The 26,584-nt window shown below is 42.2% G+C and overlaps 1 protein-coding gene across 1 annotated transcript in view; it reads right to left on the reverse strand.

Annotated features, from left to right (window-relative positions):
- LOC135878988 (probable ATP-dependent RNA helicase DDX60) overlaps positions 1 to 22,937 on the reverse strand; it is a 73,426-nt gene extending 50,489 nt beyond the window's left edge. The window contains exons 1-10 of the mRNA XM_065404765.1: positions 22,856 to 22,937; positions 19,356 to 19,670; positions 17,243 to 17,312; positions 15,216 to 15,405; positions 10,467 to 10,808; positions 9,092 to 9,208; positions 7,729 to 7,872; positions 5,472 to 5,630; positions 2,428 to 2,569; positions 1,582 to 1,737 (exon numbers count right to left, since the gene is read on the reverse strand). Coding sequence (XP_065260837.1) covers positions 1,582 to 1,737; positions 2,428 to 2,569; positions 5,472 to 5,630; positions 7,729 to 7,872; positions 9,092 to 9,208; positions 10,467 to 10,808; positions 15,216 to 15,405; positions 17,243 to 17,312; positions 19,356 to 19,575 — 1,540 coding nt within the window. The 5' untranslated portion in view covers positions 19,576 to 19,670; positions 22,856 to 22,937. The remainder of the gene's footprint in view (positions 1 to 1,581; positions 1,738 to 2,427; positions 2,570 to 5,471; positions 5,631 to 7,728; positions 7,873 to 9,091; positions 9,209 to 10,466; positions 10,809 to 15,215; positions 15,406 to 17,242; positions 17,313 to 19,355; positions 19,671 to 22,855) is intronic.
- Positions 22,938 to 26,584: the final 3,647 nt, after the last annotated feature.

The following is a 26,584-nucleotide window of genomic DNA, read 5'->3' on the forward strand; positions in this document are numbered from 1 at the left end:
AGCACTACACCTCCCCCTTCTCTCACCTAGTTTACCTCACAGTAAAGCTAAAGTACCTTATCTTCACTGTGTTTTTACCTTGGCATGGCTCACATGAATTAGTTACCCTGAGGTAAGAAACACTTTTTTTTAAGCAGTGAAGACAAGGCTTAGCTACAGTGATCCTCAATGTATCTCCTAATTGCAAAATACCCAGAACTATCTCTCCAGCTTCTGTTTCCTGACTGATGAAACTAGAGATAGGTACAAAACTAGTTGCAGATAAATTGACACATTTTACTACTTCTTCTGTTCATGAGGGGTTTGTAGTCATCCTGCAATTTTCTTGATTGCATAGGACTGAACAACACTTTGCAAGTTCATTAATTAGGGGCAGGTCATTGTGAATATCCAGAATGATTAGATTTGTTAGTTGGTTTTGTTTGGATATGTGGGTCATATGATACTTTTTATCCCTGTCGAGGGGCGGCTGCCCCACTCCAGTAAAGAGGGGTTAAAAGCAGCCCTGGAGAGGGTGGTGGCTGGGAAAAGGTAGGCTGATTGGGAAAGCAGCCAAGGCTGTGGACAGCTTAATCAGCGCCCAGCTGGCCCTTATAAGAGGGCTTTGGGCCAGAAGCTGTTAGTCTATTTCTGGCTCTAAAGAGAGAAGGACTGGGCTGCCTGGGAGCTGAGAAGGGTACCTGAGGTGGAGCAGTGCTGGGGAAGGGCAGAGGGAGCTGGGGAGCTCCAGCCTAGTAAAACCCTGGCTGCAAGCCTTGAAAAGGGCCTATGAAAAGGTACGGGGGCTGCAGAGGGGCAGCCCAGAGATAGGCAAAGGCAGCAGGTCCTAACCCCCTTGCCGATGATGAGTGGTTTACAGACTGCAGTCTGCCCCAGTGAGCGGGGGCTAGATGATGACTGGCAATAGCCACTGAGGCAAGGTGGGGATAGAGGGTGGGGGGTTTCCCCAGGGAGGGGAGACCCAGAGTGGGAGTACTGCTGGGGCAGAACCCCCAGGAAAAAAGGGCACTGAGGTCTGGGAGAGACATGGGAGCCAGTGGCAGGTGAGATGAGCTAATTCCCAGGATGACCAGTAGGAGGTGCTGTGCCAGTGAGTCGTCACCCCGCCACAGGCCCAATAACTGAATGGGCCTAGTTCTTAAAATGTTTCTTGTGTGACTATTTCTTTCCTAATTCAGATTTCAGTTTCTTTGAAATCACCATTTTCACAGACATGACTGTTAACATGACTGCCAGTTAACCAATTTGCTAGAACATTTATGAGAGTTGAATTCAAAAAGGGTCTGAATAGTCAGAACAAATACTTAAAAAAATTGATTGGGATTTTTAAATGAATTTGCCCAGCTGTGTATGAAACCCTCCATACTTGTTGCCTCTGATGAAATGTAGGCAAGAGTTTAGTCAACTCGATAGCTCCTACTAAAGGAGGAATATTTTAAAAGATTGTTGTTTCTACTAAGCAGTAAGATTTCTTTGAAATATGTCAAAAGATTAAGCAGACTGTTCTGTTCATGGAGGAATTTTAAAATCATGAGTTAAAATAATAACATAGTGTAACTTTGAAGATTGTTACTATGGTACCTTTAGTTGGTGAAGCTCTCTTTTCAAGAAAAGATATAGAAGTTCTTCTCAGAGGCAAAGACTTTCCATCATCATCCTTTCCAGCTAGTTTTGATATGATACTCCACAGATATTCATACTGTCTCTTAATCTTTTCCCCCATATCCAAGTTTAACCCTAAAACGGAATGTAAACTGGAAACTACTATTTTGCTAGAAAATATTTATTTTATAACTAGCTTTCTTGAGTTTTTTGCACACTTCAGTATAAGAGTGGCAGAATTGAGGACCTTTGTAAATACAGTACAAGACACAACATCAAAGTAACAAAAGAGAAAACAGTTATGTCTATTACAGAATAATAACAGTGGGTGAGATATCAACTTGAAATACACATTCACACAAGCCTTGCACTCCAAGCCTTGTGTTCAAGCATTTAGAAGTAAGCAGGGCTCCTTGCCCACTTATTCCTTCCTTGAACCAGGCAGGCAGGGAGTGGACAAGGAGAGGGGAATGAGTGGAATCATGACTACACCCATCACTCGCTAGCTGAAGCAGTGTAGGATGCTGGGAATAGGGGTAAGGACAGTAGTTTACTGCTGATATAGGCAATAGTAATCTTCTACCCCATCCACTGATTTATCTGAGGAATGAGGAAGAAGCAGGGGAGGAATTGTGACAATGGTGTCTCTGTATGTCATAGTGCATCCCAGGGATGTTCCTACATAGGTCCAGCTTGCTCAGGTATATGCCTAATGTCAGAATCTAATATTAATTAATGTGACATGAACTGCTGTTTTATCGTTAGATTAAAATCTAGATTAGGTTTAAAAACTAATAAGTGAAGAAACAAATATGAATGTAGAACCTTGCTCATTTTCTACTTCATAGTAATATGCAACATTCTTCCACAAAAGATCATCACTTAAATCAGGCAAGTGAGTGAAATCCACTTTCCACAGCTTTTCAGTTGTCAGGTGTTTCAGAAGAAAAAATTCGCAACCTTTATGCTAAAAGGAAAAAAGATAAATAGGATGAATACACTAGATTAACTTCTGTGCAAGGTATCAATACTCAACACAAAGAAAACCTTTTTTTCTCCTTAAGATTTTGGCTCCAGTATCAGATGCTGAACACACCTTGAAGTTTTTTCTTAATTACCCAACTTGATTTTTTGGTGACCACAAAGGTCTGAATATTTGTTAAACAAATCCATGCACTTAGACCATTTGGAGAAAAAGTGTAAAGCAGAGTGGTAGGAAAGAAGCACAGATTCAGAAAAGTTAAAGGGAATGGTGATAGGTCACCATTACACCTGACAGGAGAGTGCATTGTAAGCTCTAAATGGTAATATTATGAAAACTCCAGTGCCATTTTGAGAAGATAAGGCATTGATGAGACAGTAGTGAAACACTGGCCATAACATATTTAAGGGCATGATTCTGTCCCTTTATTCATGTTGAGTAGCACTTTACTTCCAAAAAGTATCATTGGTTTCAATTGAACTATTCAGGCAGTAATTGCATTACTCAACATAGCTAAAGGTGGTGAAATTGGGTCTTAAATTTGCAAAAGATGCTTGTACAGTAAAAACACAATAGACTGAAATATAAGAAATATAATGCAGAAGTCAACAACTTTGATTGGATAAGGAACTTTTTAGGTCAATGAGGACAGTCTTCATATCTTTACTTGCTACAGCATTCTTTTTCATTCGTTCCCGAACTGTTGCATAATTTCACTGTGTTATTAAGTAATTGCTGTGCTCCACTCAAGAGGTCTGTATTTTGGCAGTAAATGAAGGAATCTTAAGTGCATGTCTGACTCTCAAAGGGACGTTGTGAGTCTAGTGCAGGGGTGGGCAAACTTTTTGGCCTGAGGGCTGCATCCAGTTTCCAAAATTGTATGGAAGGCTGGTTAGGGGAGGCTGTGCCTCCCCAAACAGCCAGACGTGGCCTGGCCCCCGCCCCCTATCTGATCCTCCCCGCTTCTCGCCCCCTAACGGCACCCCCCGGGACTCCTGGCCCATCCATCACCACCCCTCCCTGTCCCCTGACGGCCCCCCTGGGACTCCTGCCCCATCCAACCCCCCTGTCAGCCTCTAGACCCCTCCATCCAACCCCCCGTCTCCTTCCTGACTGCCCCCCGGGATCCCTGCCCCATCCAACCACCCCTTCTCCCTGTCCCCTGACCGTCTCTGGAACCCCTGCCCCTGACTGCCCCCTGCCGCCCCATCCAACCCCCTCTCTCCTTCCTGACTAACCACCCTGTTCTCCGCCCTCTGATGGCCCCGACCCCTATCCACACCCCCACCCCCTGACCACCACCCTGAACTCCCCTACTCTCTATCCAACCCCCCCACTCCCTGCCCCCTTACCACGCTGCCTGCAGCACCAGTGGCTGGCGGTGCTACCCAGAGCAGCAGGACAGGCAGCCGCGCCGCCCGCGTAGCACAGAGCACCAGGTCAGGCTGCAGCTCTGCAGCTGCGCTGCCCCAGGAGCTCACCGCCCAGAGCATTGCGCCGGCGGCAGGGCGAGCTGAGGCTATGGGGGAACAGCAGGGGAGGGGCTGGGGGTTGGCCTCCCAGGGCAGGAGCTCAGGGGCTCAGCAGGTGGGTCCCGTGGGATGGATGTGGCCCGTGGGCTGTAGTTTGCCCACCTCTGGTCTAGTATCTGATCATGCAAATGCTTAAACTCGTGTATAATTTACTCAGGTAAATGGTTCCATTGCAATCAATGGGATTACGCATGAGATTAAAGTTATACACAGGTTTTGGTGTTTGCAGGATTTAGTTGTTAGTACTTGTAAAGCACTTTGAGATATTTGGCTGGAAAGTGCTATAAGTGCGCAAAACATTATAATTTATTTTTGCTATAAAGAGCCACATAGCTTCACAAATAACTAAACACACAAGATAGTTAAGATGTTTCATTAATTTCATTATTTTTCCCTAGGTTTTTTATTTGAAATTTTAGACATTTTTAAAATGCTTACTTGGAACATTTTGGCAAATAATTTTTAGAAACTGTTAAAGGTTAAATGGTCTGACCTCATCTTCTATTTGAAAATGTAGGCTTGCAAAGAGCTTGACTTAAATATTAAATATGCTCAACCTTAGGACACAAAGGTTTGCACTCGTGATAGTGATTATTGTAATGGATAGCATGCTAAAACCACTTTAAAAGGTAGCCAATCCTTTATTTTAAAAGCCATATTTGACAGGATCTCTGAAAGTATTTAAGAACCTGAATCCCAGATTTAGGTGTCTAAATCTCAGGTTTAAATGACTAAGTCCCAGTTTTGGCTCTCATGTGATCCACAAAATTCCCACCGAACCCTGTAGGTGCCTAAACTCACTTGGTGCCTAAGCTTTCAGAGTACAAGTTCCCTAGGTGCCTGTGTTCTTGCGTCTGGGCATGTGCACTGTGGCTAAATATTTCAACAATCCTTGGGCCAAAGAGCAAAAGAATGACTCTGTAGTCCAGGGGCTTGGGCATTCACTTGGGAGGTGGGAGACTCTATGACACTAAAGGCTTGTGTCCACTTACTGGGGGATTGACATGGGGTGATTGATCCACCGGGGGTCGATTTTGTGGGTCTAATCGACCGCTGATCGCTCTCTCATCGACTCCGGTACTTCACCGGAATGAGAAGCATAAGGTAAGTCAACGGGAGAATTCCTCCCGTTGACCCAGCGCGGTGTAGACACTGCAATAAGTCGATCTAAGGTATGTCGACTCAGCTACGTTATTCACATAGCTGGAGTTGCGTAACTTAGGTCAACTTAGCCCCATAGTGTAGACCTGCCCTCAAGTGTTACAACACCTAAGTTCCTTCATGGATCCCACCCCTTGTGTCTATTGTTAATAAATAAGAACTAAAAGTACAAACAATGAAAATGCAATGCCTACCATTTGTATAAATGTGAAAGTTTGTTTACTCCAATGGTAACTGATTGATCTAACCCGAGCTCGTTGTGAAAGAGGTAAATGGAAAAGAAAAACCACACTCAGGCAATACATCCTGATTAGGTCTTCAGCTTCTTCTGGTGTTATTTCCCTACTCTTCTCCTGTATAAATACAAACAAAAAGTATCATGCCTACATGCAACCTATTTTGCAATTCATATTTTGAAAGGAGCTTCAATCTGATCTTCCATTTTGCATCTGCTGTTTTGCAGACATAACTACAGACATATAGAATTGATCTTTTAGACCAGTGGCGGGGAACCTTTTTTCTATCAGGGGCCACTGACCCACAGAAAAAATCAGTCGCAGGCCACACACAGCCCCCCAGGGGGGGGTGGAGGCTCAGCACTTCCCCCCACAGCAGAGTGGCTCCAGCCCCATGGGGATGGGGGTGCGCAGAGGCTCATGGCTTCCCCTAGGCTCCAGGGTGGGGCTAGAAATGAGGGGTTCAGGGTGTGGGAGGGGGCTCCAGGCTGGGGCAGGCGGTTGAGGTGCAGGTGAGGGTGTGGATTCTGGGAGGGAGTTAGAGTGTGGGAGGGGGTTCTTACCTGGGCAGGGCAGTTGGGGTGCGAGCTCCGATCGGGCAGCGCTTACCTCAGGTGGCTCCGGTCGGTGATGCAGTGGAGCTTAGGCAGGCTTCCTACCTGTCAGGGCTCTGTGCTGCTCCCAGAAGTGTCCGCCATGTCCAGCCCCTAGGTGGAGGGGCCAGGGGGCTATGCGTGCTGCCCACGCCTGCAGGCACTGCCCCCACAGCACCCATTGACCGCAATTCCTGGCCAACGAGAACTGCGGAGCCAGTGCTGGGGCATGGGCGGGGCTTCCCTGATCGCCCCTGCTGCTAGGGGCCACAGGCACATGCCAGTCCCTTCCAGGAGCTGCACGCAGCCAACCAGACTTCTGGCAACCCGGCAAGCCAGTGCTCGCAGCTCCAGCCCCCTGGGCAAGGTAGGGGCACCGAGGCTCAGGGCTTCCGGGCCATGGCACGAAGACTTGCCGCAGGCCGGATGAAATGAAGCAGTGGATTGGATCTGGCCCATTGGCTGTAGGTTCCCCACCCCTGTTTTAGACTATCTGATTTGTGAATGCACTCAATCTGACTTCATCTATTGGCATGATCAAGTAGCTACACTTATTAATGAGATCAGTTCCATCCACAATTATTTTGCATCTACAACATTGTCTCAAATTATTTGTGCCTCAAAAACTGTGAGTGCAAAATGCAAGGCCAAATCTAAAGCTCTGGTCAATACTTGTTAAAGCCAGAGGTATAAAAGACCATATTATATGTAAGTAAAGGTTTGTCTACACATAACATACCCAACACAAGCAAGGACATGAAAAATTAAGAAATCTAACTCTACACCTCTACCAGGAGATACTGACTTCACCAGTAGCACAACCAGCATACATCGTAAATTGCACATTGCTACCTTAACTCTGCCTCTATGAGGATGCCAGACTTCAAGCACCTCTTACCCCAGATGTATACATTGGGGCACAGTTAAGGTTGCCATGACTGGTCTGTGATGTATAGTGCTCAGGGTAACAGTACTACTAACCCCAAATGTTCAAAAATCAAGACCCCCTCACAATCATGAGCTTGGCAGAAAATCTTTCAAATTTTTAGATACGAGTAAATATTAGGTTCTTCTAATTTGCTTTCTAGTTTTGGAGCCTTCAGGCTGCGCTTTAGTCTCATTTTTAAATCTTTCTCTGCAACCATGAGGGCTAGAAATTCACTTTGCATTGAAAGAAAGCTGAGATACTCTCATAATCAATTGTCTTCAAAAGCTGGAACTTTAAGTGAAACATCAGATATAGTGAGAGTCATGATAAAATTTGACAACACTGGGGTTATTAAATGCCCTGACTCATTCCATTTAATCTTTAAAAAGGCATATATAATGGCACAGAGCTCCACATCATGTGTAGAATAAAACATTCTAGTCTGTATTTGAAATACTGTAGCTCCAGAGATATTTATTTCTATGTATGTCAATTGCTGCTTTTCTGGAAATTATTTGTGTTCTACCAACAGGCTTTTATGTAAAAATATTTTGTAATGATAGTTTATAGGAGTAGATGGATAACACACTGAACATATGCCATAGGGAAAATGCATACCTTTAAAATATCACACCTGTCAAGGTGAGGGAATGAAAAGAAAAAAGCAAGAGTTTGTGCTAAATGAAAATCCTACCTGTTTTCCAATGGTAGCCTGGTGTTTCTTTTGTAACCTACTGTACATTCTCAGCCCCAGTGCACATGAGACAATGCAGACAATGTGTCGAACATCAGATATTAATGGCCAAATATGCTTGAACTGGGATAATGTCTCACAAACCTGGTATCATGAAATATATAATTAAATATATGAGGAGGATTTTAAAGGAAGAGTTTTCTCTTTTTAAAAATATAATGGGCAAAGAAGCCAACAGGGACCAAAATCACATGAATGAAATATTTAGTCACAGGCCTAGGGAAATAAGAATGATGCCTCCCTGTAGAGGTGAAGGATGATTTGCCAACACCTTGCAGTATTGAGATCTATATTATACAAATTATACATCACAACATGGCAGGAGAGAGGTTAGAGGAGTGTAATAAATAAACAAGGGAAGAAGGAGAAGAAATCTTGGAAATGCATTTTTCTTTTTATTTGAATTGTTGTCTAATTATCCTGCTCAGGTGCAAGAATAAGGAGTTGCAAATGGAAGAGGGATTTGGATTTGGTCTTAGCCAAAACAAGGGAATTTAAAGGAAGAGAGGAAGAGGGAAAGCATTTGGCATACATAAATGAGGGAGACTTCTGTGTGTTGGGAAGTCCAGATTTAATCATTTGATTTTAAGGCCTGACCTCTAGAAGTGCTGTGCCCTGGCAAATTTATTGAATTGTAATCACTAATCAGATGCACATATTATCCATCCCGATCCGAATACCATTGAAGTCAATGGAAGTCATTCCACTGACTTAAATAGTCTTTGAATCAGGCACTAATCCTGCAGACACTTATCCATGTGCTTAACTTTGAGCAAAGTTTTTAACATACTTAAGTATTTAAAAGATCGGGACCTATATTTGTAGTCTATCCTCCAGATAAAAAGGGAATCAAATATACTCATTAGCAATAATATATCATTCAGGAAGTGTACATGTATGCTAAATAAGATACATGTAGTATTTAAGAATAAACAAATGATATGCCAATCACCATAAAAAGGAATTTTTAGTAAAAAAGTAATACAGCAATACTATATATTACAGTTTTAGAATAGGGCAGATTTGAAGGTATAAAATACATTTAATTTTGAAGCTGATAGGGGGATCTACTTAGATCTTTCCTGAACATAACTGTGTGCATTTTTATACTTTCCAGTTTATATTTTTAATGTGGAACCCTCACAATGGATTTTCAGCTTTCAATTTTTTACCTTTTTTTTTTCAAATTACAACATTCCTAAGACATTTCCAAAATTATATATGTTCAATATGAACTAAAACTAATGTAGGATTTTGATAGAAATTCTTTCAAGTTTTTGACTGAAGTAACAAAATGAAGTACCTCTTTTTCCATGTCCTTCACACTTGAATGTCCAGAGAGAGAAAGTAATGCTGCTGTACTGGATTCCTGCAAGTCTTTAACCAGTGTTTGGAAAACACACTGAATCTCTTTTCGGTGCTTAAAAAATATATAGTTTATTTTTTAAATCAAGCTTTTTATCTTCTAAATTCAGCCATTTTATTTTTAAATGTACATGCTATTAGAACATTATGACTTTTTTAGGTCATTCAAAAAGGCTAAAATGGAAAATACGCACGTTAATACCAATTTGGAGTACTGATACAGTTCCTCCAAAAAAAAATGTTATAATGGGTACATATTATAGAACTCAATATTCAAAGTAGAGAATATTGTGATGAATTTCACCTTTTTCTGTACATGTATTTTCTGTGAAGTGTGATTTTCTTGAGTATATTTGTTCAAAATTATGTGAGGAGTAATTTATGCTAATATTTTTTGGCCTGTAGCTCATGAGTGAGCAGTTTATTGTGAAGAAAGCACAATCCTTGCCCCACCGGCTCACAATCTAAACACAAAGAGCAGGCAAGGGGAAACAGCACCACAAATTTAGCTAACAAATATACACGAATTTCCAAACTACTCCTCAAGTATGGTATTGTCTATCAGCAAGTTTTGTACAGGCATTACAACCAATTGGTCTTTCAGAGGGGCTTAAATGTGGAGAGGGTAGAGCTCAAAAAGGGCTTTGCATACATTAAATAAAGGCAGCTTTCTGTACTGAATGTAAAGGTTCTGCCCCAGCCTACAACTTCTCACTTGCTAACTGCCACTCTACCAGTCAGCTTCTGTGCTTTGCCTTTTCCATTTCTCTAGATTCCTCCTACTGCCCACCACTTGCCTCTCACACATTGTCTCCTTTTCCATGCCTTTCCCCACAGTACCCCCTACTCCAAGAAAATCCTCATTGAACCTATATGCAATACAGCTTCTTCAATACCTCCTCAAAACTTGCCTTCCCACACAATCCCACAAACTACAAAGTATAAAATAAATAAATAATAATAATAATAATAACAGTAAATAGTAATAAATATTAATGCAAAACCAGAAAAAATAACTTGGAAGTCACATGACACATCCCATACCATTTTAGCTATGCCATAATCTACTCATGCACTCATTTCTCCTTGTCTGATATTTATTTAATGCCATGTTCTGTGTGCATACTCAACTTAGTCCCTGTCCCAGAGAGTTTACAGTCTAACTCTAAGTCAATTTTTCATTACACTACTGTAAGTTTTCAAATATAGACAAGGCCTTAGCTCTTAAAGTCATTTTTGGGCAAGATCTACTACACTGCTTAAATATTAAATTTCTCTATTAAATATCAGTAATGATTTAATATATTGTTTACCTTTGAGAAAAAGTCCTTGTGCTTGTACATGCCATGGATGTGATATCCATAAACTCTGATAAAATCTGATTCTTGTCCAGAAGTAAGGACAACGTTGATTCTTTTTGACAAGGCATGAATGATAAATAAATTGAGAAAGCTTGTCTGTAGTTTAGTCAGTCCATCATCAGAGATTATTATAAAATATGGGTAACTTTCTTGCAGGAAAGATTGCCACTTCTCTTCTAAAAAGTTGGAAAATTCAGTGTGAATGACAGCATCAGTATTGTGCTGAAGATGGAGAATCAGTGCAGTACGTAGGGACAGGAGAGTCGGATGCCTGAAATATGCATGCTCTGCATCCTGTAAAAAAATAAAGTAAAATTCTATCATATTTTTATACAGATTAACAATTTCAATTAGCTGCAATGAGTATAAACATGTTAATTCTTAGTAAAGACATATTTTGTATATATATCTCCATAGTATCTGCTTTGGAGCTATTACTTTGAATTAACAGGACATGAAAATAACACTTTACATTATGTAATTTTAATAACTTCCAAATAAGACAATAATTTAAATTGGGGGCCCAGTCCTGCTAACCTTTAGCCACACGAATAGTCTTATTGGATCAATCATGCTCTCGCTTACATTGGTGTAAATCCATAGAATCTCCATTGGCTTCAGCACAGCTATGGAGTTACTCTGGATTTACATCAGTGCCATTGAGAGCTGTATATGTTCAAGGTTACTTGTGTGCATAAGCATTGGCAGGATCAGTTTCTAAACAGAAAACATAAGGAGACATTAAAAGATTCTGCTGACATAAAGAGTGGAAGCAAAAGCTTGTGGGTCAGATTCTTGGCTGTGCCTAGTGAGCAACTGGTACAGCTGGGGATTTATGTGTGAGTGGTTTGGGCCAGTTCCTCAGGCTGGGACTACACATACCAGGGTGGTTCTAGGGATCACTGGAGTGCAAGGACTGCTTGGTCATACACCCTTTCCACTGGGAACATGCCCTGCACCATGGATCAAGTGTAGATGCCAAAACAGGAGCCACCAGAACAGTAGTTTTCAACCAGGGGTATGCAGAGGTCTTCCGGGGGGGTACATCAACTCACCAGATATTTGCCTAGTTTTACAACAAGCTACATAAAAAGAACTAGCAAAGTCAGTACAAACTAAAATGTCATACAAACAATGACTAGTTTATACTGCTCTCTATACTATACACTGAAATGTAACTACAATATTTATATTCCAATTGATTTATTTTATAATTATATGGTAGAAAAGAGAAAGTAAGCAATTTTTCAGTAATAGTGTGCTGTGACACTTTTGTATTTTTGTCTGATTTTGTAAGCAAGTAGTTTTTAAGTGAGGTGACACTTGGGGATACGCAAGACAAATCAGACTCCTGAAAGGGGTACGGTAGTCTCAAAAAGTTGAGAGCCTCTGCACTAGAGCAACCCCATGCCTGGGAGATCCTCCACCAACCTGAATTATAGAGCTTAAATCTGCTTTGCTCCAGGGAGAGTGGTGGAAACCAGACTTCTCAGATTCAAGAATTGGATCCTCTGCATCTTATTCACATTACCAGAATACCAATATATAGGTAGAGACTCAAAGTATTCCGAAAATGTGCATAAATTAGAGTTAAACACACTGTAGTTAAAAACCTAGAAATTGCCAAGCTGGATCAGACCAGTGGCCATTCTAGCTCAGTATCTTATCTTGGATGATGTCCAGTAGTAGATGTTTCACTACTTTATTCCTCACTTGATGGGTCTCTTATCACTGTACTTATCCCCTTTTTAATTTACTTTAAAATTGTGCTTGCTCTATAATATAACCTGATGTACAATATTTAAGTAAAATTAGAATAGTCAACGCTTTTATTTTCTCTGTACAGATGCAAGAAAAAGAGGATATGAATTTCAACTTTTATCCATTTCCATATTGATATTGACTAAAGAAATTAATTACAAATTCACAGTTGGAAGAGTATCTGAGCTACACTCTACAATTTCTTTTTACCTTAATCTAATTTCATACTATTATGCACACAATATTTTATCAGAGTTGGGGGGGGGGAATTACTAGGGCCTATGTGAGCAAGTCAACATATATAGAAGCTTTAATTTTACAGTAATTTTTTCTGACTTCATAATCAAATTTGAAAGATATTAGGCTGTGTAAAAGAAAGAAGTGAATTTAAAATGTCATTAATTTACCATTTAAATGTCTTGATAGAGAAAGAAAAATGTTTTGTTAGCAAATCTATTCAGCGAAAGCATTACTGACACCCTCAAACTACTGAGATCCCAAATATCACCAAGGTTAACATAAGAACGGCCATACTGGGTCAGACCAAAGATCCATCTAGTCCAGAACCTTGTCTTCTGACAGTGGCCAATGCCAGGTGTCCCAGAGGGAATGAACAGAACAGGTAATAATAAAGTAATCCATCCCCTGTCGCCCATTCCCAGCTTATGGCAAACAGAGGCTAGGGACACCATCCCTGCCCATCCTGGCTAATAGCAATTGATGGACCTATCCTCCATGAACTTATATAGTTCTTTTTTGTTATAATCTTGGCCTTCCCAACATCCTCTGGCAAGGAGTTCCACAGGTTGACTGTGTGTTGTGTGAAAAAATACTTCCTTTTGTTTGTTTTAAACCTGCTGCCTATTCATTTCATTTGGTGACCCCTAGTTCTTGTGTTATGAGAATGAGTAAATAACATTTCCTTATTTACTTTCTCCACCAGTCATGATTTTATAGACCTCTATCATATCCCCCCTTAGTCATTTCTTTTCCAAGCTGAAAAGTCCCAGTCTTATTAATCTCTCCTCATACAGAAACTGCCCCATACCCCTAATTATTTTTGTTGCCCTTTGCTGTATCTTTTCCAATTCCAATATATCTTTTTTGAATGGGGTGACCACGTCTGCATGCAGTATTCAAGATGTGGGCATACCATGAATTTATATAGAGGCAATATAATATTTTCTGTCTTATTATTCATCCCTTTCTTAATGATTCCAACATTCAGTTTGCTTTTTTGACTGCCGCTGCACATTGAGTGGATGTTTTCAGAGAACTATCCACAATAATTCCAAGATCTCTTTCTTGAGCGGTAACAGCTAATTTAGACCCCATCAGTTTATATGTAGAATTGGTATTGGAAAACATAATGTGCTTTATTTTACATTTATCAACATTTAATTTCATCTGCCATTTTGTTGCCCCGTCACCCAGGTTTGTGAGATCCTTTTGTAGCTCTTCACAGTCTGCTTGGGACTTAATTAGCTTGAGTAGTTTTGTATCATCTGCAAATTTTGCCACTTCACTGTTTACCTCTTTTTCCAGTTCATTTATGAATATGTTGAACATGATTTGTCCCAGTACAGACCTGTGGGGGACACCACTATTTACCTCTCTCCATACTGAAAACTGACCATTTATTCCTACCATTTGTTTTCTATCTTTTAACCAGTTACCAGTCCATGAAAGGACCTTCCCTCTTATCCCATGACAGCTTACTTTGCTTAAGAGCCTTTGGTGAGGGATATTGTCAAAGGCTTTCTGAAAATCTAAGTACACTATATCCACTGGATCCCCCTTGTCCACATGCTTGTTGACTCCCTCAAGTTTCCAATTAGTTTCCAATTTGTCTTAATCTCACAATGTTATTTTTTTGTTGTTGCCATGGGCTGGAAATAGTATGTGGCTCTCAAAAAATGCTGAAGCAAAAACAAAATTAACACAAGGAACAGAAATGAACAGTAATCTTTGCTCAGTACTACATTCCATAGGTATGTTCCATTTCAACCCATGGATAACACACAAAACTAAAATTAACCTAAGCCAACTCCTTTCTGAAAGAAGTAGGAAAGAAAAAACAATATCGTGTTACCTAGTGCCAAAAAAAAAATCAGCCACATATATTAATCAAACACCAGAGAGAATACTTGCAGGCCCAAATTCAGAACTCAAACTGTCCACAGGTGCTTGCCCATAAAGATGCAACTGACTGAGGACCATGAGATGCAACTAAAGATCCTCCTAAGCCAGATATATAACATGAACATTTAGTAGCGGGGCTTGGGTAGTAGTCTATGTATTTTATCACATACTCCTGTGAACATCTAGGAATTCCCTGCTGGGAATACAGATGCATTTGTTATGAGTAATTTGCATGAGTACACTCTCAGGCTCACAATAAAACAAAAAATCAGGATGGAACCAAGTCTTTTCAAAGTTTTTCATCAAAGTGAGAACCCAAACTTCCAAAATAACTGGTGGTTAGGGTGCCTCACCTGGATGTGGGAGACCCAGGTTCAAGTCTCTCATCTAAATCAGGCAGAGCAGGGAGTTGAATCTAGGCCTCCCAAATCCTAGGTGAGTACCCCAGCCATTTGGCTATTCTGGGCTAAGCACACAAAGGCTCTTCATCCTGGAACTGAGAAATCTTGCCTGACAAAATTTTCATCAAATCTGGTATATTCAGGCAAAAAGTTTCAGTTTTGATGAAGAGGCATTTTCTGATAAATAACTGTTTCCTTGAAAACTTTGCAACAAGCTCTAAAAACTACTTTTTCATGGCTAATTGTGCACCTTTTGGAGGAGAAATTGGCTAAAGGTCTGAATTTGGCCTTTATTGTCTTATTGCTTAAAGACTACCTAATATATTATGAATGAACACTTTTCTCTAGTGAAGAAATATAGTGCAACCATTCATTTCAAAAATCATGTATTTGTTACCTTGAAGAAAACAATGACGTATTTTGCTCCTTTGTTTGATAAATCCAGTAGAAAACGTTCTACCAGGTAAAAGAAGTGCAGGTTCTGTCCCGGCAGTAATGTCTGTTCACTTATGCAAGTGATGAACAATGAATCTCCATCAATCAGAAAAAACTCAGACTCAACGTAATCATTGAGTAAGCTGACATACCTGGAACAAAGAATGCATATGGCAACAAACAGTACAATTTAACATCAATGTGGAAACAATACAATGTACTTGAGGAAATGTAAAAAGTAGCAGTTTTAAAAAAAAATCTTAAACACTATGTTCCAGTTCTGTATGAGAAAAATAAGATCAATAACTCAGTAAAAAACATTGTCACCATGTTATCTCCTATTATATTTACAACGAAATTCCTATCGTCTGCTATAAGGAATGTTTGTATGTTATGAATTTTCTACACACCTTGTAAAAAACAGAAAAGGGCATCATCAGCATCCGAAGAAGTGGGTTGTAGCCCACGAAAGCTTATGCTCTAATAAATTTGTTAGTCTCTAAGGTGCCACAAGTACTCCTGTTATTTTTGCGGATACAGACTAACACGGCTGCTACTCTGAAACCAGAAATTTTCCAGGCGGTCATCAACTGAGTGACTCACATAAAACTAAATAGATAAAGAGTGTAGGGTGTAACTTAGAAAACTGAACAACTTGAGCCATTTACACATAGCCAATATTTGCTGAAAAAAAGCACTGTGCCATTCCAAACACATACGTGAAAGCAAAACTGCCTATTTTAATATGCAAATATAGGATCAGAATATACAGTTTAAATGTCTGCTTCTGAAAACTGGGCTTCCGAAGTACAGTTACAAACCACGTCACCAAGATAAAAAAATTATCTTCATAGGGACCCTTTTTGAAGTGTCTAGCAAAATAGTTGATATATTTTCTTGTACAATGCCAAAACAGTTGGTTTCATCTCTGCTAACTAATGAATCTATTTAAGCTATTTGGATCATATCATATTCTAGGACCACAGGTCACTGGTTTGCTTACAGTGGTCCATTCTACTCAAGGGCTGTAGTCCCTAGCTGCTTTACAAGTACTACCCTTAGTAGAATGCATTGCAGAAAAGCAAATGAATGGATAATGTTGGCAAAGTCTACACCAGAAGAATGGTTGCAGCCTTTGAGCCAGACTTGGATAAAAGGCATTATGTGCCACTGCTGTCAGCTGGGAAGGGAGTATATTAATAAAGCCCTGCCCTGATTCCATATTCAAGGAACTTGCCAGATTGGTTTACCTCTGGCTGATTTTGATTTTTTTCTATTTTTCACTCAGCAAGCAGGTTGCTTCATCAGTCATATGACTGGGAACAAAAGCTGACTGAGGACCAGAAGTTCTATTTTGTATGAAATTCTGTGATTTCAAAATTTGTTTTCATTCCAAATCATAATGATTTTTTCCAGATGTCCTTTTAAATACAAATTTTAAAAAAATCATTTTGGGTCAATCAAAACATTTCATTTTGATTTTGACTTTCATTTTATTTTCATATATTTTCATTTACTATTTGTATTCTGTAATTTTATTTTTCTTACTTTGTATATTGTATATTGTATTTAAGATTTTTTTCTAAACAAAATATTGTTGAAATTGACATGTTCCCACAGAATGTTTCAATTTCAATGACTCCACATTTTCTGATGGAAAAACATTCAGTTTGAAAATTACCATCCAGCTCTACTTGGAATCATAGTATAGTTATTTGTTCGTATAATCTGAGGGAAAGTGGTATCTAGGATGTTTGTAGATCAGAGATGGAAAAGCTAGGTGCAACCCTTGAATGCAGCCCTTGAACACTTTTCAATATGGTCCTCAGGTATGCAAATTTTGGGTGCCACTGTCTAAATGTAGCTGTGTGGACTGTAGATAATGTGTTAAGTAGCACCGCCATATTCTGAGTCTTACTGAAATTCTTCTCTTGATTAACAATTTCTCTTTGCATTTTTTTCAGCTCAAGTAATTGCCACCATACTTACTCAGCTTTTGGTATGTCGTTCAAAATTAAGTCAGATATTTTCTCCAGAAGTCCTATATGTTTGTTTAGTTCTAAAAAGTTAATAAAACATTTTTCTTAGCAATCAGTCACAAGAGTTATATGATCAAAGAGTCAGCCTATATCTAATCACTCTCTCATTCTATTGTATTACATGTGAAAAAGCTGTTAAAAGAGCATTATGATTGCAAATCAAGCACTCAGAAGTTAGGAAATGCAAAAATTAAGGTTTTTCATGGGAAAAAATAGCATGTAATCATGTAAGTAAAGACTGTATCATAATGCATATGCACCAGGAGAGGCAACCTTAATTCTGGCATTTCCTATATCTTCTGTGCTCAATTTTGCAACCTTAATGTTCTTTTAAATATAATTTCCTAAGTTTAAAAAAAACCTGACAAAACAGAAAGTCCATCATATGGAAACAAATTGATGGGTCATATGTCACCAGCAATGCTGGGACCTTTAGGTACAAAACACAAACCTCTACCACTTGAGTTAATCCAGTAACTGAGCAGTATTAGGCTATTACCTTCTATGTAGACCAGACCAGACACTAAATGGGAATGAGGCACACACTTTGCTAGTGGATTTCACAGCTATTTGCTGAGAGCAGAGGAATGTAGCAACTCAAGAATCTTGGGTTCCATACAGATTCTGGAAGGGAGAGTGCTCTAGTGGGCACAGACAGGGCCGACGAGAGGGGGGAAGCCGGTACAAATTACCAGGGCCCGGCGGTCCGGAAGGGGGCCCGGGGCCCAGCTTCCCCGGCTTCCCCCCGCCTCGTCGGCCCTGTTTAGCCCGTCCGCCCTTGCTGGGGGGCCCGAAAAAATTTTTTCACCGGGGCCCGAACCCGCTCTTGGCAGCCCTGGGCACAGACCCTTCTTTCCCTATCTACCCTGCCTGTCCCTGCACATATGCCCCTAATATATACACCCCACAGTCTGTCTCTGCCTCTATTCCCTCCCCTACAATCTGTCTTTGCCCTATTTCCCCACAGCTAGTTTCTGCTCCTCCCCTCTCCTTGCAGCTTATCTTCACACATGCGCGCACACATCCCAGCTTATAAAACAAGGTATTCTAAGAATTTCTTAACATATAAAAAAACCCCATGTTTTTCCTAATTTCATTCTCTGAATGGTTTAACTGTTTTTAGTGAAACTTCCAAAAAAAGAGTTCAGTTTGAAGTAGGCACCCAGTATAGAAAATTTCAGTCTGAACAATTGAAGCTAGATCCTCCAGTGGCAAGAAGGGGCCATAAAGCTGCATTAATATGGTATCTGGAGATACATCTATTGTGGATGTGGTATGACATAAAGCCAGCATAGGGGGCATGTTGGGAGTGTGCCAACAGCAAGATCAGGCATGGCCAGAGAGCATTGTGATAAATGATCCTTAGCCAGACATGAGGCTAATATAATTTACATCATGAATGGAACCAGATTTAGGGATTGGAGAAGTACAATGGTGGCATACAGGTTGGCCAGACCCAAGAATCATGGTGTGTTTGTAAAGATTTTATATTTGAGTTAGCACCATTCATCTGAAAGATCCCCTAAGCTCTTTATTACTCCCTAACCCAAAATTGAAGTGGTTGATTAAAATAATCATTCTTGAATCTTAGCTTTGTGCTCTACACATCATATTAGTGTCAAATGAGTGACATAATTTATTTATCCCATCATAATTTAAACCACCAAGTTGTGTCAGAGAATGTAAGTTGGTTTCCATTCTGCTTCAATAATGGCATAATTATTAGAAGAAAACTTTGTGGTAAATTTCCAAAGAAATGGGAGAGGATTTAGTACTCCCCTGCTTCAAACTGTATCCCATCACATTTAAATATTCTCTTTTTTAAAGTTTGCCTCTACTAAAAACAAATACGGAAATTTGTAAAATAAACATACTTCTGAACTTTGGTCTAATGTTGAAAAACAGCTCAGGGTCATGCAGTCTAGTCTAAGTCTGAGAAATAACCACAGAACTGCAAGATGAGTGTTAATCAGTGAAAATGATGAAATCTTCAATGAAGCCTCCTGTCAAAACCATGTAAGCTAGCGATATGATTATGAACAAAAATGAAAGTATCTTCTCACCTGGATTTCTGAAATCATAGTTGTCTTGTCTGCTATAATCACTGACCCTTGATACCTGCTGTATCTCCTTTTCCCAACAAAATACATTTGAAAAGTCAATGCAGCCACTTTTATTTTCTACTTGATCTTCAAAAGACACAGATTTTTCTTCAAGGTTTTGGGCTGTGAGATCTCCACCATCATCATCACTGCCATCTTGAACAGTTCCTCCAGAAGCCATGACGGTTTTATTCTGACTCTTGACACTTCAACTTACATATGCTTATTAGATGTACTATTAGTCTTCAAAATGCCTTTTAAGAAACATACATTTCTCTGTAAAGGGAAAGATTATGGGCCTTATTAACTAACTCAATGTCTATAGAATCATTGAAAACTTTGGAAGAAGAAAGCTAGTAAAATGCCATGAGCCCAAGCCAACAATATTTACTAATTTACTTCATATATTAAACAAAAGAAAATAATATATTAGACTTATGACAAAGGAAGGAATGTATACATTATAAAAACCTAGATAATTAAACAGAAATAATTAGTTTTTAGATATCGAGTCTGTTATTGCACACTTGTGCTCAGTAACTACACAGATCCACTAAAAAAAAGACAACATATAATTCCCATCAAATCCTCATACTACTTACCTGTAGTGCTGTTTTGAGAGATATAACTGCTTCTCTACTATGTTTTTGTTTACTAATTACTCCTGCAGGAATTCTGCACCACTGCGCATGCACAGAATTTATTCACCCCTGAAGATGACTTTCTGACAGGGAAGCAATGGGAAGCGACCCTCCCCAGCAGTATGTTTTCGGTTCCCAGGGCAGCTGGCAGAGAGGTAAATCACTATGGAGCAGGGGGTAGGATTGGGGAAGACCCAACTGGTGGCTCCTACTCTTGCACTGGGGTCAGCTGCTAGTCCCCAGCTGGGCTGGGGAGGACAGGACTTCCTCTTCCCCTGCACGGCATCCAGGGCCAGGTCAGACCCATCCCCCGATTTCTCCCCCAGCTGCAGAAAGCTCTGGAAACTCCCCCCTCCCCTGCTTCCTGCACTTATCGCTCCTCAGCTGCAGGGGGAGGGATTATTGTACAGGGAGATGCTCCCCCAACTGTTGTGCATCCAGACCCCCTCATATCCAGACCCTCCTGCCGAGCCTTACCCGCTCCCCCGCACTCAGAATCCCCCCCCCCGATAAGCCCCACTCCCCCTGCACCTGGACCACCCACATCCGGATCCCCACCCCACTGAACCCCACTCCCCCAGCATCTGGACCCCCCACTGAGCCCCCCACACCCAGACCCCCACCACTGAGCCCCAAACACCTTCACCAGGACCCCCCTGCAGAGTCTAATTACTGTTGTACCCAGAACCCCCCAACAAGCCTCTGAGCATCCAGATCTCCCCCCACACCCGGATCCCCCACTGAGCCGCCCGCACCCAGATTGCCCCACACAGAACCCTCTCAAGCCACACCTAAATCCCCACACACTGAGCCCCTCCACACTTGGATCCTACTTTGCTGAGCCTGCCTGCCCACACCTGGTGCACCTGGCACAGAGGGGCAGGACCCTGGGGTGTTTCTGGGGCAGGCCCAGTCCTTGCGTTGTGTCAGGGTTGGGTGCAGCCTCACCGCTGAGTCCATGTTCTAGGGGGGAGCTGCACCGTGATCTCCCACCTCTGTGCAGCCAGTGGCTGTGCTCCCCAATGCCATGTTGGAGCCTCCACATTTATTTGACAAATAACATTTGCAGAATTTTAAAGTATTGTGTGCAGAATTTTTAATTTTTTGGCACATAATTTTAATTTTTTTGGTGCAGGAGTAACTAATCAAACCACCACTTGGAAATAAAGAAAACTAGTCAGCAGAGAATGTTGCAAGATTCTTTAAATTCCGGTGTAACAGATTCCAAGACAGTGGCCCCAAATGACACTTATCAGAAGTGATTTTAAAAGATATTTTGGTTTTAGAAACACTACTTTTTTTAATTCACATGATTCCTCCAAGTTCCAAGAGCTCGTAGGATCCCTGGTTTTCAGTTTACTCCTCCTGCTTCATAATTCTACCCCAGTTATTCCAATCCTTAAATTCATTCCCTTCATCTGCCAGTTATGCAGTAGTTTTATGATGGGGACTCAGATATCCACTAATGACAAAGAGAAGAAATTCAAATTAATTTGCACTGGGGACCTAAGACTTTGAGTTTCTCTTTCAGTGTCACTGAAATCCTCAGGTTTCTGTGTTTTTTATGAAGATATTTGCCAAAATCTCTCCTGCTTGTGACTTCACATGAACCACCCTAACCCAGAGACATAGCAATGCCACCATTTTTAAGGCCAGAATATAATAAACTACAGTGCCAGAATATAATATTGGTTTCATGTGTGCAGGCAGCTCAGAATAGCAAATGAAGAATTTACTGTTTTTCTGCTTCCAATAAACTAAAAATCAAAATTATTTGCATCCTGCAAGAACAGAATCCAGGATAGAAGCAAGAAAAGTGGGTTACTGATGATTTTTATCCCTGATGGGTGTTAACACTTGGACCACATTTTCTACATTTTCTTACAGCCTTCAGATGAAAACCAAAAAAAATTACCCTTTTGTTATCATCCTGATTTTACAGGATTATAAACAGCAGCTAAATATAGCCTAAAAATTATCAGGATCTCCTTTAAGGTAACCTGGTACACCTGCTTCATAAAGAACAGTTTCTGGCACCTAGAAGCAAACATACTACATACCACATTACTATGTTTCATTGAATCCAACAAGAATTTATGGCATAATCAGACCCTTAAGTAATTAATCATAGATATTTGAAATATTCTAGGTGGCTCAAAGCAAAATCAATGCTGCTTTAGAATGAAACTATTATAAATATGCTGAATTGTGGGGGCATCTGTCCCTGAACCAGTATTGAATATATATGAGAGCGGCTTTAATAATTAGAATAAATAATTGATATAATTTCTGATGCCATCAGTGTGCATACCACTGTTCAGACAACCCTCTCTCTCCCCAAACCTAGTACAATCTACGGAACAAATTCTCCTTTCACTTTCAACTGTACTGACATAACTGGACTTGCACCAGGTAGAATTAAGAGACCTTAGGGGTGGGACAATTAAAGACAGGACTCAAAATAACTTGTTCTGCTCAGTAGGAAATTGGCTGAGACTTTTAGAAAGCAAGAATCCAAGGGCTTTGGAGGGACTTGCAAACACACACACACCCTGCTACTACCCACAGCCCCCCTTCTCCCCACATCCTGACTTTCACACTGCCAGCCCTGTAAGCCCTGTGCCCCTCAAGAGACCCCTGCCGGGGCAGCTCACTCCCCCTCCCATCCCTGCGCCGTCCCTGCTAGCGCCCCAAAGAAGAGAAGAGCATCCCAGTCCTTAGCAGCCACGGGCTTTCCTGGTCCGAGCCGCCAGCTCCGCGCCCCATAGAGCAACAGCGGCACTGGAGAAGGCAGGAGATGCTCCGCTCTGTAGACCGTACCTGGGCAGGGGGCGAAACCAGTGGGGAGAGCACCTGGGAACAACTGCGGCTGCTGCGTTTATGATCGGACAGGATGGAGTGGGAGGCGCCTCCCCGCTGTCACGGATAAGTTTCGATTCTCAGAAAACTCGTAACAGGGATTTCTTTCGATTTACTGCAGGAGGGGAGCGGGTATGTAAACTCAGGACCAGAGCCGCACCCCTCTACTGCTGATACTCTGAGCTACTGGAGATAAGGCTGCACTGAGGGCATCATAATGCACACAGGTTTATATTGCTATAACGATGCTGGTTTAGGGCTTGTCTACACTGCCAAGTTTCTGCGCAGTAAAGCAGCTTTTTGTGCTCAAACCGCAGATATGCACACACTGCCAAGCCACTTTGTGTGCAGAAACTCCTCAGGCTAGGTCTACACTACCCGCCTGAATCGGCGGGTAGAAATCGACCTCTCGGGGATCGATTTATCGCGTCCCATCGGGACGCGACAATCGATCCCCGAATCGACGTTCTTACTCCACCAGCGAAGGTGGGAGTAAGAGCCGTCGACGGGAAGCCACGGAGGTCGATTTTGCCACCGTCCTCACAGCGGGGTAAGTCGGCTGCGATACGTCGAATTCAGCTACGCTATTCGCGTAGCTGAATTTGCGTATCTTAAATCGACCCCCCCCTGTAGTGAAGACGTAGCCTCAGTTGCAGCTAGGGCGACCAGACAGCAAATGTGAAAAATCGGGACGGGGGGTGGGGGGTAATAAGAGCCTATATCGGAAAAAGACCCCAAAATCAGTACTGTCCCTATAAAATCAGGACATCTGGTCACCCTAATTGCAGCACTGCAAAAAAACCACCTCCACCAGAGTCATAAGGCTATTTGCGCAGAGGCTCCAGCGCTCTATTGCCAGTGTGAACACTTGATTGCTTTCTGCGCTGTAATTTGCCTCCGGAGCTGTCCCATAATACCTCAAGTGACTGCTCATTGTTTTGAACTCGGCTGCCCTGGAGACATGCGCCCTTCCCAGGGGTGAAAGTAACATTAAGCACTTACCTGTATGGGGGCCTCAGGCAGAAGGGGCGGGGCTGGAGGTCAGCCTCCCCCAGCCAGCCCATCCGCGCTGCCTGGCCTGTGCTGCCCAGGGCTCCGGCGGCGATTTAAAGGGCCTGGGGCTCCCGGCTGCTACCGCAGTAGTGCCGGCGGCCGGTCTCCCCCCGCCCCCCATCAGCAGCCCGGGGAGGAACGGGGCAATGACGGCAGCACTTTAACGAGGGTCCTTTGCCGCAGCAGCACTTAAATGTCGCTGCCCCTTTTGCGCCCTCCCCCCCCCGCCCCGCGGCGGCGGCCCTGCCGGTCGGGGAGGGGGGCAAAAGGGCAGCGATGTTAAAGAGCTGCTGCGGCAGCACTTTAAGCAGGGTCCTTAAAGCGCTGCAGCAGCAGTGCTTTAACGTCGGCTGCGTACAGGCCGGTACCAGCGGCCACTTTTTACCGGTACACCGTACTGGCCCGTACCGGCCCACTTTCACCCCTGGCCCTTCCCCTTTCAAAGCACCATTTCTGACAGCCCTTGCATGCTGTGCTGATCTGCTCTGGGACACAAAGCAAACCATTAATGTGGAATGCTCATGCTGTTGAACACAAAGGCAGGTGTGTGTGTGTGTGTGTGTGTGTGTGTGTGTGTGTGTGTGTGTGTGTGTGTGTGTGTGTGTGTGTGTGTGTGTGTGTGTGTGTGAGAGAGAGAGAGAGAGAGATTGCTGTGCAGAGAGGCCAGGGAGGGAGATGGGGGCTGATGTTGGGGTTTTCCCCTCTCCCTGCCTTAGGACTGGTTGCTTCCTGCCGCTGTCTGAACTTACAAGACAGTATGCTGACACACTCTCTGTCCCCCAAAACACACTGTCTCTCTTCCCCGCTCCCTACACACACACACTCCCTGTCACACACTCCTCTCCCCATCCCCCAACTTCAGTTGAAAAGCAACTGGCAATATAATAGGATGCCCATGGAACAATGGGATTGGGAAACCTGCATCATGTGATGCTATGCCTGCCCCATGAGGCATTGCAAACTCTTCCCAAAGCACCATGCGGCCAGTTGCACAGTGGGATAGCTACCACAATGCACTGGTGTCTTTGCCGTTGCAAGAGATGCTAATGTGGATGCGCTCCAGTATCACAAGGAGCACAGTGTGGACACGCAACAGCGGTTTAATTCCAGCGTTTTAATAAAAGTGGTATAACTTGTGCTGCAGAAACTTGCCAGTGTAGACATACCCAATAGTTAAAGCGGTACAACTCCTAGCAGTGGATGCAGTTATATGGCTATAAAGGTGCTTATTTCAATATAGTTTATTCCCCAATAAAAACTCCATGTAGTCCAGACTCAATAGCTTTCTAAATTCCAGCTCAATTTGGATTCACTTGAAGGGAATTTTTGCACAGTAACAACCACTTTTCCCCACCCAGGAAAAAGGTAAAAGCATGGATCCTCCGGGATTCTGCTGATCTTTGTACCCAAGCCCCAAATTCCACTACCTACAAGGAGAACAAGTCCAACTACACCAATAAGAAACCACAAGATCCCAGAACAAGAGTGCTGCAAAACCCATATCCAATATGTGGATCCCACTGGATCTAAGCAATACTTGGTCCCAATGGCCCAAATTTCATTGGCTAGAGTACATATTTAGCTGCTCCTATTAAAACTTTTAAGCACCTTAAAACTTCAGACCCTGTTGTGGGTCTGACAATATTTTGGTCCCAATTCTCCAAATTCTAATATCTAAATAGAAAACAAGTTTAAACATCCCTATTGTACCAATGAAATTCAGACCAGGCCATATCGCAAAATGACAGTGCTGGAAAATCCCAGATCTGGCACCCAAATCTTTTTCAGACCAGCCAATTTATGGCTCCAAACTCCTTGCCTACTAGAATGATCCTGCTTTTCTGGTGTTTTTTATGGTTTTGAATTTCCCTGGAATTTAAAAATGTTTGTAATAGAGAAGATGCTGACACTGAAACTACCTGGTTTACCTCTGGGAGACATTTTGTAGAGGTGACTTCACCCTAGCTGTGCTTTGCAAAGTGGTGTAAAGGCTGTGCTGGTGCAAAATTGGCCACAAGGTTCCCTTCTCTCCTTGGTGAATTGGCCTGGCACAACAGGCTCCCACCATTGTTGCAGAACCAGCTCTGTGCTATCTCCACACAATCCCCTGGCACCAGAGTGATCTGGACAGGAGGAGGGATGGCCAATGCAGTCCTGAAAAATAATAAGGGGATGAGCTATTCTGCCCACCATTTCCTTTTGGGGTCCTCAAAAAAGGACTTGGGGGGGGGAGCTGGCACCATGACACTGGCTAACTGAAAGACAAGAGAAGGGGAAGAAGTGAGCTTCACCATCATGGCTGCACCCCCCCATCATCTACTGGGATCCTGGATTCTTCATCCTAATCCTGAGAGATGTCCTGACCAGATTTGGCCAGAGAGAGAGAGAGCTAGATGACATTGCCACATCCACTTCTCAGTCTAAATCCCAAATACCAACTGGGATGTGAAACTTTGTCCCGCACTCCCCCCACCATTCGCCATCTTTGTGTTCTTTTCCTCTTCCCTTATATTCTATCTAAATTAATATGCAGAGCTGATCCATCCCCGAGCATCTGATCCATCTAGCACAGTTAAAGCCTCCCCTCTCAGTTCCGGCACTGGGTTAGGAACCCCAAGGCACTATGGAAAACTCCGA

This window comes from Emys orbicularis, chromosome 5, assembly GCF_028017835.1.
Source record: "Emys orbicularis isolate rEmyOrb1 chromosome 5, rEmyOrb1.hap1, whole genome shotgun sequence".
NCBI classification, from domain to species: Eukaryota; Metazoa; Chordata; order Testudines; family Emydidae; genus Emys; species Emys orbicularis.